The 16,313-nt window shown below is 35.9% G+C and overlaps 3 protein-coding genes across 3 annotated transcripts; 2 read left to right on the plus strand and 1 right to left on the minus strand.

Moving 5' to 3' along the window:
- Positions 1–449: 449 nt before the first annotated feature.
- LOC144574014 (plasma membrane fusion protein) lies at positions 450–2,396 on the plus strand. Its single transcript, XM_078323827.1, has 6 exons — positions 450–738; positions 919–1,026; positions 1,104–1,222; positions 1,519–1,619; positions 1,986–2,045; positions 2,154–2,396. The coding sequence occupies exons 1-6, from the start codon at positions 516–518 to the stop codon at positions 2,236–2,238; spliced, it is 696 nt and encodes a 231-aa protein (XP_078179953.1). The 5' UTR covers positions 450–515; the 3' UTR covers positions 2,239–2,396.
- Positions 2,397–2,510: 114 nt separating this feature from the next.
- On the minus strand, positions 2,511–4,581 carry LOC144574012 (Leucine carboxyl methyltransferase). Its single transcript, XM_078323826.1, has 2 exons — positions 4,017–4,581; positions 2,511–3,331 (listed from the first exon to the last, which is right to left on the minus strand). Exons 1-2 carry the CDS (start codon positions 4,408–4,410, stop codon positions 2,700–2,702), a joined length of 1,026 nt encoding a protein of 341 aa, XP_078179952.1. The 5' UTR covers positions 4,411–4,581; the 3' UTR covers positions 2,511–2,699.
- Positions 4,582–7,880: 3,299 nt separating this feature from the next.
- Positions 7,881–16,081, plus strand: LOC144574047 (S-adenosyl-L-methionine-dependent methyltransferases superfamily protein). The gene is made up of 9 exons (XM_078323875.1): positions 7,881–8,549; positions 9,196–9,524; positions 9,914–10,063; positions 11,170–11,440; positions 11,731–11,823; positions 12,592–12,766; positions 13,959–14,204; positions 15,170–15,364; positions 15,616–16,081. The coding sequence occupies exons 1-9, from the start codon at positions 8,135–8,137 to the stop codon at positions 15,812–15,814; spliced, it is 2,073 nt and encodes a 690-aa protein (XP_078180001.1). The 5' UTR covers positions 7,881–8,134; the 3' UTR covers positions 15,815–16,081.
- The last annotated feature ends 232 nt before the right edge of the window (positions 16,082–16,313 follow it).

The following is a 16,313-nucleotide window of genomic DNA, read 5'->3' on the forward strand; positions in this document are numbered from 1 at the left end:
GCTAAGAATAAGATAGAAAGAAGGGGAAGAAAGGTAAAGCATAACTCTCTCTCTAGACTCTAGTGGCAGTGGGTGTGAGAATCATGGGATGGATGGATGCATGATTCGGAGCCACTTGGACAAAAGGAACTGACTCAGCCTCTCTTTTTGGATAAGAATTGTTAGTCTGGAATTGCTTTTGGGGGCTGGGGATGGTATTGTATTTTATTATGACCAGAGAAAAAGCACACGAACAACTAGTATATATATATATATTTTATTTTTATGGAATAAGTCTAGGTGGAATACATTTTAAGCGGTGGTGGTGCTGGTTCCCCCATTGCCTACGCAAACACTTGCACTGAATAGCTGTACCGGTTTATGGGCCGGGACCTGGGAGGACACTGAATAGCAATAAACCCAAGATAAAAGCCCATTTACAGAACAGAAAGTATAGCCGTATAGGTAGGTTAGGTACTTAGGTAGGCCTTAAATTAAATAAATTAAAAAGAAAAAGGAGAAAAGATCGAGTCGCCATGGGAACCATGAGAGCAGTTACAGTTATCCATTTAGGCTCAGCCACTGCCTCTCTCGCGAATTCGCATCCTCCTCTCCTTGAGTCTCGCCGCCGGATCTGCTCCAAGGCAAGCAGCACCGTTTCCGTCCAATTGACCACTAATCGCCGAGCTGTGATCCTTGTTTTCCTTGTCCCGTCTCTGGCTTGCTCTGGTTCAGCCCCAGCTATCTGCTTAGGGATTCGTACGTTTAATGCAATTGCAATGCATGCTTAATTCTTAATTAATTGTTTATTTATCAGAGCAAGCAAAGCAAAGCAAAGCAAAGCAAACTAGCTACTTAATTAATTGTTTTTTTTTTTTAAAAACTGATAGTTGCTATCAGCTATACTTAATTAATTGCTTGTAACAATTAATATTGAAGCTGGACCAAAAGAATGGCTAAGGGAACAAAAGAAGAAAACCTCAAAGTACGTGCTGGCCCCCATCGACGCCTCCCATCAGACACTCCAAAAAGCCTACCAATTATTAAGTTATTACTCTTACTCTTACTCTTCAATTACTTTACTCAAATATATCTACCTATCACTTTTTACCTTCATTTACCAGAAACTGCTGGGCCAGCTGAGCTTGAACAGATCCGTGGCCTGCTTACTTCTGCAACAAGAGATTGTGTACCAGACCAAAGAAACTCCATCGTTGCATTTCAATCTCGAACAGGAGTAGAGGTTTCCCATTGTTCCTTCCAATTTTCTAATTCATTTTAAGGAATACAGCAAGTAACTTCCTCGTAGTTAGTTAGGCATTGTTCCTATTAGATGCATCAAGTGCTGCAATCTAGACTACTGCCCGGAAACCACAAATACCCCCAAAATCTATCAAAGACAGACAAAAACCTTCAATACAGGTAAACAAAATTAAAAGAGAAACCCCTAACTGGTAAAGTGTTGGATAGCACTTTTGTTGTATCAGTACCAGCCTTGAGTAAGAGTAATACCCACACTGCATTCTTTTTTATTTTCAGGTTTGCACATTCAGTCTGGTACTGAAGAATGCCTCTTCATTGCTTGATGACAAGGATCCTGTTAAGCTAGAGGCTGAGGCTGACCTTAATCAGCTTATCAGGTATATTTTGCTTTTCTTTACTTCACTTCAAATGTGTTTTAACTTTTAACTTTGGAGGGTCGGTTATCAGCTTCATCCATTGTACCTGATATGCTGATTTGCTTTTTTATGTCATCCAAAACCAAACCCAATGCAACACGTATAAATGAAGTAATTTATTTATGCATCTGTTTATGAATTAGATGCAGATAACTATATGTGTATATATTAAACGAGTAGATGAAATGCTTTTGAAAACTTCTCTCAGGAATCAGGATAGAATTGCTACAGAGTATGCTTCTACAGAATTTCTTATTTTCTTGCATCAACTATATTTTCAAACTCATAATATTTGTTATAGTAAGTGTATAAATTGTTATTATGCAGATCATTTTCAGATATTGGAATCCTTATGGAAACTAGCAACTTTGAACTATCTTCTGATAGGTTAGTCACTGAGGCTCATTTCATTATACTTAGTTACTGAGTGTCATAGGAAAGAGCACCTTAACTTTCATAATGTATATGTGGAATAAACTTTATTTGTTTCTGTAGAAAGCAAATAGAAGATAAATTGATGGACACGATCTCTTTGCTTGACAAATTTGAACAAGGAGTTAAGAGCTGCTTAGGCATCTGAAATTTGAATTCTGTATTTTTAGAATATGTAGAAATTTAGTTGGAGAACAAAAATAATTGTATCTTTATATTCCTTTAAGTTTTTCTTAGATAAGGAAAAAATACCACAGATGGTTTCTGTCTGTATCCATTTTCAATACATCTCTTTCTTACAGCAAACTTGCTCTTGCTATCTTTTATGATTCAAATACTTGTTTGAACAGCCTTTATTATTTGGTACACTGACAACTCAGAATTAAATATTTAGGAAAATCGTAGGCTTATTTCGAAATATAGTAAAATCAGATAATTATTCCAACAACTCCAGAACCATATATAGAAAGATGTAGGACAAGGAATCACAAATATCTATCTTACATTGAAAATTAAAAAAAATCTTTACATATTTTTCCTTCCTGTAAGCTATCCTAATAGAACACAGACCCTGTTGCATCCTTGACATTTTTTTTGTCTTTCTTCCTGTCAGCTATCCTCACCTGACCGGGACCCCGTTGCCTCCACCAAATAAAGACGGCAGCAGGGTGAGCCGTCCCGCGGATCAATATCAACCGATCTAGGTATCTTCCTTCGCCTCTCAAACAGATTTTCAGGATCAGTTAGCAGACCGAAATTTGCATCAGAGTCCCCAATTTGGGACACCTTTACATTGCAAAAGCCAATACGAGGCAAGAGTTGGTCAGGCCAATCACTATAAAATTGGTACATATCATTAGACAATGACACTGCCGATTTGTTCATAAAATCCGCAAGAAGCACCATGCGTGCAGTCTTTTCAAGTGCCCGTGCAATTGTTTCTAGCACTTGCATTGCATCATCGTATGAGAGGTAATACAGAATTCCTTCAAGTATCCAAACCGTGTTGGTTCCTGGTGAAAAGCCGGAGTCTGTTAGCTTTTGGAGCCAGTTGGGTTCGTGTAAATCTGCCGGTACATGGATCAGTCGGTCAGATGAAACTGTTAGGTTTGTCTGGTTGTCAGAGGATGCTACTACTTGGCAAATCAGGTCAGATTTGAGCTGTATTAAGTCTGGGAAATCAAGTTCGAAAATAGTGGTCTCCTTCAGGTAACTTAATCGATACGCCCTGGCATCCATTCCTTGTACAGTGGTAAGTCATATATACATGTGAGAAAAATATAGAATACCGATCGAGTTAAATGACATGTATTAAATATATATGCCCCCCCCCTGCCCCCGTTTTTCTAAAAAGAAAGGGGAAGGGATTGAATCTAATTAAAAATATGCAAAAGTTTACACCGGTCAGTTTTATGGAGCATGAGTCAAGGATCATATATATATATATCTCAAGTGATCAATCTTTACATCTAAATAAAAGCTGAGCTGAGCTGGGTACTACTGGGTCCTTGTAATTAAGATACACTTTTCCTTGCTTTTGGACTTGTTAATTCATGCTTACTTTTGAAGTAATTATGAATGTCCGTCCGTCCATTAATACTGTAAAAAACAATTTATATATATATATATATATATATATATATATATATTAGTTATGGATTGTAATCATACTTTTGGAGCAATGATGGTTGTTTTCATGACTGATTGTTACAACACGCACCTGCCTTAATATATTTACTGAGCAAAATAAACTCTACAACGAAAATCAGACTAACTAGCTCAATATAAGATTAATTATTGGTTCTCTTGTTTAAAATGTCTCCACATGATCATCGCATTAATTACATTGAATAATTTAAAATGCTAATTAACGCAGTCTAAATATATATTATACAAATTAATTGAACCAATCCTTCAACTAATTACCTGCACCTAACAGTACTAATTGAACATGGCCACCCCCAAAAGATTCGATTGCGGCCTGGAGCCTTGCATCAAACCACAGTGTCCTTATGGCAAGCATCACACCAGACACCTCTTTTGCATTGCTCATTCTGTCCCTTGTCATTTTCTTGTACAAACCCTGCAATAATTGCTCGCCAGCTAAGACATCAGCTAATGGGTCATTGACAACACGGCCCCACAGTGCACGTGCAGCAGCAGTCTGCCTGGCGCTCTGCTGGAGGGAGCCCCACTGTGTGTCGATTGTCATATGAATCGCTCTAACCGCATCAGACATGACCAAGTCGCGCAGAGGGAGCTGGTCGTCGGTGTCTGATGATGTGGCTGTCTCTATAGCTTCTTCTTGTGCTTCTGCCATGTGGATGGGAGAATTAAGAATGGATTATCACATGGAGAGAGAAGAGAAGAGTGCATGGTTGGAGGATGTTAACTACTAACTAGGGGTGGGGGTGTGTAGATTGTAGAGGAGGAAATTAAGGATGGAGGGGATAAGGAAAGAGAGCCACACCACACAGAGAAAAAGATTAACTGATTAAGGTTGAAAGAGAAATGGGAAGGTACAACTGTGTGTACGTACGCACGTAGAATACAAGATAGATTAGATAGAGAGACAACCACAGAACAATTGAATAAGAGATCGATGTAGCTAATATATATTGGTTGCATGGTACTTAATTTGGAGCCCTAACCTGGACCACCAGTTGGAGATTGGTTGGGTTTAAGTGTTATGCACTTAATTCCAACAAGTTTGATTTTGGATTTGAATCGATCTGATCTGTTGTGGTTAGATAGATCATAGATCATAGATCATAGATCATAGATCATAGAGCTAGCTAGTCTTCTTCAACTATTTATTTTATTTTATTGCTATCCTATCTATCAGATTTTAGGATTTTAATTCTTTGCTGCTTGATCGCCTACAGTCTACAGAACAGAAAAGAAAACAATACAATACTTCATCGAAGGCCCAATATTGAGTCGCAGGCCTTATTGTATTGGTCAAGTAATGGGCCGAATGCACTTGGCAATTGGCATGACACCTACAACCTATAACCTATTCCATTCCACCACTAGTCTACTTTACTTACATTTGTCCTATTCGGCTATTCCATATTTCCATATTTCCATATTTCCATTCCATGATGTGTATCAAATTCTTGCTCTCTCTCCATGAACCATGATGTGTATCTAATCTAATTCTAACGTTATTTATTAATTACATCTCCATTCATATAGTTCAGCGAACTGTTCGCTGTTCGCTGCCGCTGGGATGGAAAGTGTGTCAATTTCACCATTTATTTTTTATTTTTTTTCAGTTGTATTCAGAGAAGGTGATGAATGGGATGGTGAAATTGACACACTTTACATCCCAGCGGCAGCGAACAGCGAACAGCGAACAGCGAACAGCGAACTATATGAATGGAGATGTAATTAATAAATAACGTTAGAATTAGATTAGATACACATCATTAATTTCTAGTTCATTTGTCTATTTACACAGCATTCTTCTATAATATAACTAACGTGGCATGCATCACGTGAAAAAGTTAGAAGGATTTGTTATTTTGACTTTATGAAATGAATCAGTCAAAATTAATGGCAACATGACATGCAGCAAAGGAAATAATAATTACTAAATTATGTTGTGCCTAGTCGAACTAGCTGATTACCGTCACGTCCCGTCCCGTAAAAGAGGATCATCGGTGAATCCAGAATTCCAGATAGATACCGCGTGCAGGCACAAGTATCTCCATTCTTATATTATGCACGTAGTTGTCCTGATCCTCAAACGGCTGAGATTGAAAGATGAATTTTCAAATTGAATATCAACCATTTAATCACATAATCTGTCTTCTTTTGATTATATACATCTATTTTATGTGTAGAAGTTTAAATTTAGTTAAAAACATGCTCAACACACAAACTACTACATAGTTTATCACATTAAAATTGAATAAATCCTTAGCAATTCGTTTCCTTATTTTTCCTTACAACTATCTTCTATTCTTCCAATTAAATTATTTCCTTGTTTTTCCATTTCCTCCATTTCATTTCCCTGCCATCTATAAAAATTCATTAATCTGCGTATGCCACATTTTGTTAACTCTCAATGAACAATAATCAATTGTCATTAATATGTGTAGACTAACTTATATAGAAAGTTTTTTAAATGCCGAAAAATTAACTCACATAATGAACAAATATTTTAAAGTACAATCCAATGTCTTTTATGAAATAATTATTAATACCACAATTTATCTAGACAATAATCATTATAATGAATATAAAAAAAATTAATAATAAGAATATCACAAGGTATTCTTTATGTGAAGTTATCCAGAGAAGACTTTCAATATAACAAATTTAATGTACAATTTGTGTTAAAAAATTTCTAATATAAACAAAAGGTGAATTTTGCTACAAAATGTCGTAACATTATGAGAATTTTTTATTTTTAGAAATTATTATTAAATAATATAAGAATATAGATTCTGTACGTTAATTTTTTTATGGTTTAGCAGGCACTGAGTGGGTAACTCGGATTTAAATTTTGAAATTGAGTTAGTAATTTGGGTTCAAAGTTTAAGTCGGAATCACTAATTCGGCTTCAAAGTTTTAATTCAAATCACTAACTCAGAGCCTTCTAGACCTTTAAAAATCTGACGTACTCAATCAATTTTCTTATATTATTTAATAATAATTTTTAAAATTCAAAATTCTCCCAAATTTTTTGTGCTATAAAATGTTCAAAGTTTACTTTTTCATTTATATTTGAAAATTTATAACTCAAATTGCACATGCATCTCTTCTATATAAATTACTATTTTTTCATAAAAAATATCTTATGGTAATTTGTTATAAATTTATTTTACTTGCGGTGTCATAATATAAGAATGGAGATTTCATAAAGAAAAACTCGATTTTTATTTTTTTAAATTTTTGTTGGCCACGTGAGTCAATTTTTCTATGCTTAGAAATATTAATGACAGACCAAGTATTTAATTAATGTGAAAACCATCATTGAGAGGTCCAAAACGTGGCAGACCAGGATTTGGTTAGTTTTCATATATGGCAGGAAAATTCAGCCCACCGGTGGACAGAGGATTTGATTCCTTCATTTCTCCTCTATAGTTTCGACAATGAAAATGAAAATGATCATATTTTTCTGTATTTTGTTTAGGGCTATTATATTTCTGTGAATAGATAAATATCAGATCTTGTGCTGACAAAAATAATAGATCTTTCTGATCTGAAGAGAAAATGAATAATATCTAGAACTTTCGTGTACAGAAATGATTTGTAGAGAAAATTCTATTGTTAAAATAATTTTCATGAAGAATATATATGTAGAGAAAATTATTATTTGAATCATTTAATTATATATTTTTTAAATCTGTTTCTTCACATATCATCTCCTCTAAATCGTTTAATGACCTGTCTCGCTTGTGGAGAAAATTAGATATTAAATTGCAATGATATTTCAAAAAAAGAAATCATGTTATATTTGATTTTTTTTTTTCATTTGTTATTGTTAATTTTATTGTTATTTATTATTTGGATTTTCATTTTTTTCAATTTATCTTTTATTTTCATTTAATTTTTTATTTTGTGTGAATGCATGTCAAATAAAAAGTCTATTCATATTCTATTCAATCTTATAATATGTCTCCATTGCAACGCACGGGCACTATACTAGTAACTAGTAACTGTATAAGTATAATAGACTTGTTCTCCAGTCAGTCAATCGCCACATGGAAAGATCTACAGTCTCTCGCTACAGACATGTTCCTCTCTCTCCCTCTCTCTCTCCCTCTCCCTGACACAAAGTGTCACTTGTGAGAGAAGCAAGCATTAGCACTCTGTCAACCACTTCTCCACTTCCACTCTGCCTTTCCCAATTTTGTCTACTTAATTTTGAATTTTCAACAACTCTATTGATAGAGAGAGATTAACCAACCAACAATTTAACAACTGATGATAGAGAGATACAACCTGACCCCTCATCCACCCAAAGTCCAAAGCTCAAAGCTCAGATCTTTCTCTATTTATATTTCTTCTCCAGCATTTTCTTCGCTTGATCAATGGCGGTTGCCAAATTCAAGCTCACCCCAAAGCGGGGCCCACTTGGCTTCGTAACCAAGGTGTCCATAGCCATTGTATTGGGCCTCTCTTTTGCGGTCATCTGGTCTACATTTTCTCCCAACTCTTCCGAGGCAGAGGTATCTTCCAAAAGGAACAGCTTTGAAGGAGAGATTTTGGAACCAGAATCAAAAATTCCTCCTGCTAAGGCTAAAGGTCAAGGGAAGGAGACAAACAAAGAGACAGATGCCAGCTTGGGGAAAAGCAGCTCCAATGCTACTGCTACCGTGGAGGTGTCAAATCCAGACGCAGAAACCTTGAAGGGAAATGAAACAGTGGTTGAGGTAAAGGAGGAGCAGAGAGAAGAAGAAACAAGGCAAGAGCAAGGGGAGGGAGAGAACAACCAGGAGCAAGCAGGTATTCAACCACTAATTCCTTTCTTTTTGTTTTACCTAGTAACATACTGTTAAGGTATGAGAATGTGGTGGTACCAGATTGTCAGTTTGGCTCACAATGTCCAAGCTAGGACCATACCAATGTGGTTCATTTACTTGCCAGACTGGTACGCACATGCCAGTATAACCTTCATTGCTGGTACAATCTGGTTGCTACTGTACTTGCATGTTTCTGAGACCTCAATCCTCAGAACCAGGGGCGGAGCTAGACTTTCAAGTTATGCGGGTCAAACATGCAATGGGGGTCAATCATATAAAAAATTTCTGTTGAGTATGGGGGTCAATTTTACAGTGTCTATAGCATTTTGCTCTAAACTACAGAAAATAATGCTTTAAGTACATTTAAAAAAATTGGGGTCAATTGACCCCCATTCACTTGTAGTGGATTCACCATTGCTCAGAATGGTACTATTTTCTTTATTTTTTTTGTTCTTAAAAAAGGCTATGTTTTCTTTGTTTGTGATAAGACATTCGTACATAAAAGGATTTCCATATAAACCTCATACTGCTACTGCTAGAAATACCACTCAAAAGAAGTCCCTGTAATCTGTTTCAACACCTGATACGAGACTTGACTGACACATTAATGGATTCACAAACCTTTGTAGAAACCAAAGATGAAAATGAAAATCAAATAGAAGAGGATGTGAATACCAATCTCGAAGAAGATGAAGATGATGGAGGAGAAAATAATAACAACAGAAAAAGTCAAAATAAAAAGAAAAATATGGGGCCTTTGTTTGACCCCTCGACTCAGTACCATTGGAAGCAGTGCGGCACGAAAAGCGGGAACAATTACATACCATGTTGGGATTTTGAGTCCGATGGCCATCAAAGGCACCATGAGAGGAGCTGCCCACACACACCAGTTATGTGTCTTGTTTCCTTACCCAAGGGATATAGGGAACCTTTGCCATGGCCAGAGAGAGAATCAAAGGTAAGCTACTATTATATTTTTGACAGGGAAAAAAGGTTGAGCCCATATTGTTGCACTAACTAAAATTTGAAGAATCAAAGGTATACTATCATTTCGGGGAATTTATGTGATACCATGAAAATTTCAATGTTACCAGATTGACCCTGGTAGATACCCAAGTAAACCTCCTTAGAACAGTGGTTGTTTCGGTAATATCTTTAATAAAGGTGGTTCAATTTTTCCTTAAGATTCATACCAGTGCTGTTAGTAAACTACATGGTGAAAGATTTTCGCTGAGACTTCCATAACCAGTATCTTTTAAGTTACTACCCATGTGCTTAAAGTGCACGGTACATCAGCTATCTTCTCGGATATGGTATTATGATTTATATGCTTTTAAATTATTTCAGATATGGTATAATAACGTGGATCATCCAAAATTATCAGCATACGTAAAATCTCATTCTTGGTTAAAGATTTCTGGAGACCATTTGGTGTTTCCTAAAGAGCAATCTGAATTCAAAGGTGGAGCCAACCAGTATCTTGATGCCATTGAAGAGGTAAAATTTCTTTTGTCATATAAAATATGTCATTCCAAAACATTGAAAAAAATATCTATGCCCAAACAATGGAATCCAGATGTTTCCTTTCCTCTCAATGATTAAGGGGAAATAAATCTGCTGTTATTCCAAAGGAATAACAGGAACCTGTTATCCCGATCCCAACCTTTCAAATTTTCCATGTGCGAATCTCAACAAAGAAACCTTTTCATACACGAATTTCAACGAAAATCAATGGTTGAGATCAGGATAACAGGTTCCTGATAACAGCAGATTTATTTCCTGATTAAGGATAGCTGAGATGTAGCCTCAGCATTTTTTGACAAAGCCTAGGTTGGAGGGAGGGTACATGAGATGTTTTTCTCATTTTAAGGGGCTTTTGCATATGTGATACTTTGAGGCCAGGGTTGGACATGCAACTTCTTTCAGCTAAAATTGTTATGGGAATGTGTTGAGTCCATCCCTAAAATGTCCACTCCTGAATATGTCCAGTGCATGCTTTCTTTAACAGATATGTTATACATATGCACACTGAACTAGTTGTTTTTCACAGTAAGCTAATTGCTTTTAACATATAATAATGGAAAAAAATGACCAGACATTGTTTTTAATATTAAAATAGTTACTTCTAACAAAAATGTTATTCTTGTAAACGCTAGTTATTTTCTTTTCACATTTCTTTGTTATGTTTAACACTTATATTCTTACAATTTTCAATACATGTCTGATGATGTTACGGAAGTGTAATGATGATCATCCATGAGACTTTTGTAGTTGCCAGAAGTGCCGTGAGAATTGTAACTATATGTGTTATAAGGAACTTGAAAATGTTATAAAAAATTAGCCAAGTGCTTACAAGAAATATTTTTGTTAAAAGTAACTTATTTAATATTTTTAAAAACACAGTCACACCGTCATATTTTTTATGATTATATGTTGAAAGTAACTAGCTTTGTGTTAAATCTAATTACTGAAGTGTTTATAAGCACAACATATCTGTTAAAAGAAGCTTGAACTGGAGACGTCAAGGAGTGAATGCAAGGTGGATACTTAACATATAGACTCCTCTCATGATTCAATTTTTTATTATATTTTTCTTAATTTAGATAGTACCGGACTTGGAATGGGGAAAGAACATCCGCATAATCCTCGACATAGGATCCGTTGGTGCCAGTTTCAGTGTTGCTCTATTAGAGAAGAATGCATTGGCATTAACGCTTGCACTAGCAAATGACCAAACTGACCTAGCCCAGGTGGTGCTTGAGAGAGGCATGCCCGCAATTTTGGGCAGCTTGGGGTCAAGACGGCTCCCTTTCCCTAGCGGGGTATTCGATGCAATCCATTGTGGTGATTGCAATATAGCTTGGCACCATAATGGTACTTATCATTGATCACTTCTAATTAATGTCTAATTAATTTGAGCTTTGTTTGAGTACTTCAATTTAAGTACCCTAATTATGAACTTTAGGCCCCAAATAAACCAACGAATCACCAAATTTGCAATAAATTTTGATTGGACTCTACTTTGCTTCTCTAGCATGCTATTGGTAGCAAAATAAGGAAAGAACCAAAAGGGTTGGATGAGCGCATTCAGGTTTAAAATTTTGCTGATAAGACAGTGAATAAACTGCTGTAGCAATAATTTTATGTTACATATTTTTTTCTAGGTGGGAAGTTGCTTTTAGAAATGAATCGAGTTTTGCGTCCAGGTGGTTACTTTATTACATCCACTAAGCATGGAGATATTGAGACTGAAGAAGGTAATTTTAGATGTTTTTGTTCCGTATGTGAAAAAGAAAACCACACTGAGTACTGCAAGGCAACAAATCATGTATGCCATCGTGTCTGATGCAAATACTTGACTAAATATTGCAATACATTTGCAAAGATTAAGGTGGCAAACACGTGTTTAATTTGAATATTTTGTTTAAATTAAGTTTAGGTCTTGGATATTTGGTCATGATCTTTTAGGTGAGGTCATTGTTGGGCTTGGAAATTTGGTTTTTCCAGATTCAAATCAGTAGTTGTATAGGTAGAACCCCAGGTAAGCTGGGTTTAGGATTCAGGCCATTTTTTTTTTCATAAAATGAACTGATTTGGAGTTGCAGCTGAGTGATATGTTGGATCATATAGATGTTATTTTATATTCTTCTTCTTTTTGTCAGGCGGGGCAGGTTAGCTTTCTGGCTGGGTTAGGTGGTTCTGTAAGTTTGATTCCAGTATCAGATTCAGGTTCTTTCTGGCTGGATCAGGGGCTCGTTGGGATTTGATGGTTGGATTTGGGCAGGTCAAGGTGTCTGGTTTCAGTTAAGTAGTGTCAGGCCAGGTTCGTTCCTCAGATTGGTTCAGGTTCTTCTGATTGACTCTTCAGCAAAGTTTTGTCATGTTTAGATCTTGGTTGTAAATTGGTTTCTATAAGATTTTATAAGTTATATGAAAATGGTCCATTGGATACTAGCATAACAGTATATCAAAGAAAATGATTATAACAGTCAATACTACAATGATGCTGTTTCCATTTTTTCCAGGTATGTCAAAGTTATTGGCATCAATATCTTGGATTATACTGGCACATAATACCAACGACGAAAGTGAAATGGGAATAAGAGTTTATCAAAGACCGGCCTCAAACGATATATATGAGCTTAGAACAAGCAAAAACCCTCCCTTCTGCAAAGAGGACGAAAAACCGGACCTAGCTTGGTACAATTTTCTCTGTTTCCTACTATTTTTCAAGAAATACTCACTGTACCCTTTCATTTACCTCATGCATGTAGAGAGAGAAATAGTGAGGAGTGCGTTTCTTTGGGTTCTTTCTCTCGGGAATTAGAAAGGGTTACATTTTATTTGGTGTTTGCATGTCTGGGCATGAAAATAGGGCACAGGGGAATAGATGATGTGTAGCCTACTTGGCTACTTGCATGATCTCTTCTACATTTTGTAGGCTACAGTGATAATTGATGGTGTGTTATTGCATGCCTACATTGTGAGGAAGCTGGGACAATTCAAATACCTTCCATAGAAAATTAGAAAGAGAAGTCTGTCATATTATGTGATTTCTTGGAGAAATGTGACATTTATGATGTTTTTTCAGGTAAGTAGGCTAGCCCACATTTATGATGTTATGTGGGGTTAGCATGGTATTTATGATTCTTTTATGCCATTTATCTCCAACTGCTGGTTTAAGATTTGTGATTTAGACTGTTTATTTTACATGTTCAGATCATGTGGGTTTAGGGATTTTAATAAGGCTTAGGTTAGATTTGGGTGCAGTTCTGTCCTGGGTCCAATAGATTTTTATGATTGGAATTTAGAAACATTTTGGATTGAGTTGTGTCTCAATTTGGGTCAGTTCAGTGGATCTATGGTTGCATAATTTTCTAGCTGCATATCTCTTTATTTGCCTTTTTTTTTTGTATCGAACATCACACCATGCATTTTGCATTATTTGCAAATAACATCAAACATTTCACATATCTGAAATTAGCACCTAGCATTGTTTTTATTGTATGCAAGGGTGCTGAAGACAAAGTGAACCACAAAAGACCAACTGTTCCACTTCATCTCATATAAATCAATCAAGCCTTTTCGTAATTATCACTTACAAATATGGAGTTTAATTTTCTTGATTTCAGCTCATCTTGGAGCTAGATGGAGAAAAGAAAAAAAAACACTCACTAAAAAGGGCATAGTTTCCAACTTTTAATTGAGCATCCCTTCCGTACCATAATGTATGGGGCATCAGTCGCAAACATGTGAAATTTTGGCTGTAATCTCCTAGAAAACATTTATATAATCATAAAACACATGCACACGTATGCATATTTATGTTGTTGGTTTATTTATCTATCTATTTATTAATAATTTATTTATATCTCTTTCTGTAAAACTACAGGTATACTCCGATACCCACATGCCTACACAGAGTACCAGCTGCAATAGAAGAAAGAGGCAGTGACTGGCCTGAAGAATGGCCAAATAGACTGGAGGCCTTTCCTGATTGGTTAGGTGACTTGCAAGGGAGGTTGCATGCTGACCAAGGCCATTGGAGAACCGTTGTCGAGAGATCATACCTTAATGGGATGGGTATTGACTGGTCAACAATTCGCAATGTCATGGATATGAAAGCCATCTATGGCGGGTGAGATATAGCCTTTCTTTTATTTGAGTAATTGGTACTCTCCTTGATAAATTTAAATAGGCCCTCGCCTTTAAATAATTGAAAAAGGAGGCTCTTTGCAACTTTTGCGAGATTTTGGGTGCTACTTTCTATTTATTTTATTCTAACATCAACATATAAATTTTATTCTAACATTAACATATAAATAACCCCAACCCACCCATGAAAGGAGAGGTACTTTCAAACTTAAAATTATAACGACTATGACAGAAAGAAGGTGATGAAATCATAGTTTAGAAATGGCACCTCACCTCTATGTCATCATACCAGTGTTCTAAATAGCTACGCTATCGCTCTGCTATAGCTTTTTCGGACCCTAAAAGCTATGGCGCTATGGGTGATATATAGCTAACTATCTATCGGCGCTATAGCTAGCTACTCAGTGTATTCGCTTATTTTTTTTAACCATCCCGCTATACCGCTATAATCGCTATTTAAACCATTGCATCATACTGATCGAACATTTCTATTATTATGCATGTGAGTTTCGAAAGTCTTCTGTGGAAGGAAAATTTTTGCACATCTATTTTGAAGATAAGAATTTAAGTCCTCTTTTATCTGCCTCTCTTTTTTTTCTTGCATTTTGGAGATGACTCCTACTCTTAAAGCTTTTATGGCAGTTGGTTGGTTAACATGGATCAGAGCTAAGTCTTGAGTTTGAATCCTGCCAGACATCAATTAGAAAATAATTTCCTCCTATTAATAATTTTGTATGCAACACATAAAACAAAGACATGATTTACCAAAATTAAGGATTAATAGAGGCTTCATCTGTACTTGGTAATCAATCAGAACGGGACTGATATTTTCATTCATGTAGGTACTTCATATTATGACAATCCATATAATAAGAACTAATCATTGTCAGAACTTGCAGTTCTCTCTCTCTCTCTTTTTATATCTAAATTTATGATGTCATTATGTAGGTTTGCGGCAGCATTAGCATCTCAAAAGGTTTGGGTGATGAATGTTGTACCAGCGCACGCGCCAAATACTCTTCCGATAATTTTTGAGAGGGGGCTTTTTGGTGTCTACCATGATTGGTGTGAACCATTTAACACACATCCAAGATCTTATGACCTTTTACATGCCGACCATCTTTTCTCTCGCCTTAAAAATAGGTATCACTTAATGCCCTTTTTTTTCTTCATTTTTCTTTTTCGTCTTTTTTTGTTGATCTTTGTTAATATAATGCAATGTGTTAAAACAAGAAAAATATAAGTAGATAATGATACTCATCTCATATGCCCCTGCAAAGGAATGCTAAATATCACATATACTCCTTTTGTACCCTTCCTTTCCTACCATTTGTGGAGTTATGCATGCATTCCCCATTTTTCACATGATTTTTTGATTTACTTGTTCCTTCCAGATGCAAACATCCTATCGTTATTGTAGTGGAAATGGATCGGATTTTGAGGCCAGGAGGGTGGGCTATAATCCGTGACAAATTAGAAATATTGAATCCTTTGGAAAATATATTAAAATCTTTGTTGTGGGAGATACCCATGACCTATGGCAAGGACAAGGAAGGTATCATCGTCGCACGAAAGACGACTTGGCGACCCTGAAATCAAAAGAGCCTCCCGCCGTCGCTTTTATTTTATTTTATTTTATGAATGAGGTGGGGTTTAGGAGGAGAATTTTTTTTGTGATGTAGAAAGGGCAATCTTAATCATACTATACTGCTGTGGGATTTAAATTTGTAGAGTATTATTACATTTATTCTTGATGTATACTTAAATGTAATTTGGCTGTCAACAGTCAACACACATGTATTGTCAATAATATCATGTTCATTGAAATCATTTTGAGTTGATTGATTGGATTGCTTTTCAGCTTTAATTTGATGTATAACATTTTTAGAGTTGGCCATTGCATTGAGAATTGAGAATTGAGAATTGAGAATTGAGAGGCATGCAGGCCAAGTGGGAAGAGTGGTTGATTGGGCTGCAAATGAAGCCCATAGAACTGACTATAAACAGCAAGAAAAACATGTGTAGCAGTCGGTCCCACTCCCAGATCATAACAGATTGACAAATGACAACAAGGTACGTGACAAAACTGTAT

This window comes from Carex rostrata, chromosome 22, assembly GCF_964058835.1.
Source record: "Carex rostrata chromosome 22, lpCarRost1.2, whole genome shotgun sequence".
Classification (NCBI taxonomy): domain Eukaryota; kingdom Viridiplantae; phylum Streptophyta; class Magnoliopsida; order Poales; family Cyperaceae; genus Carex; species Carex rostrata.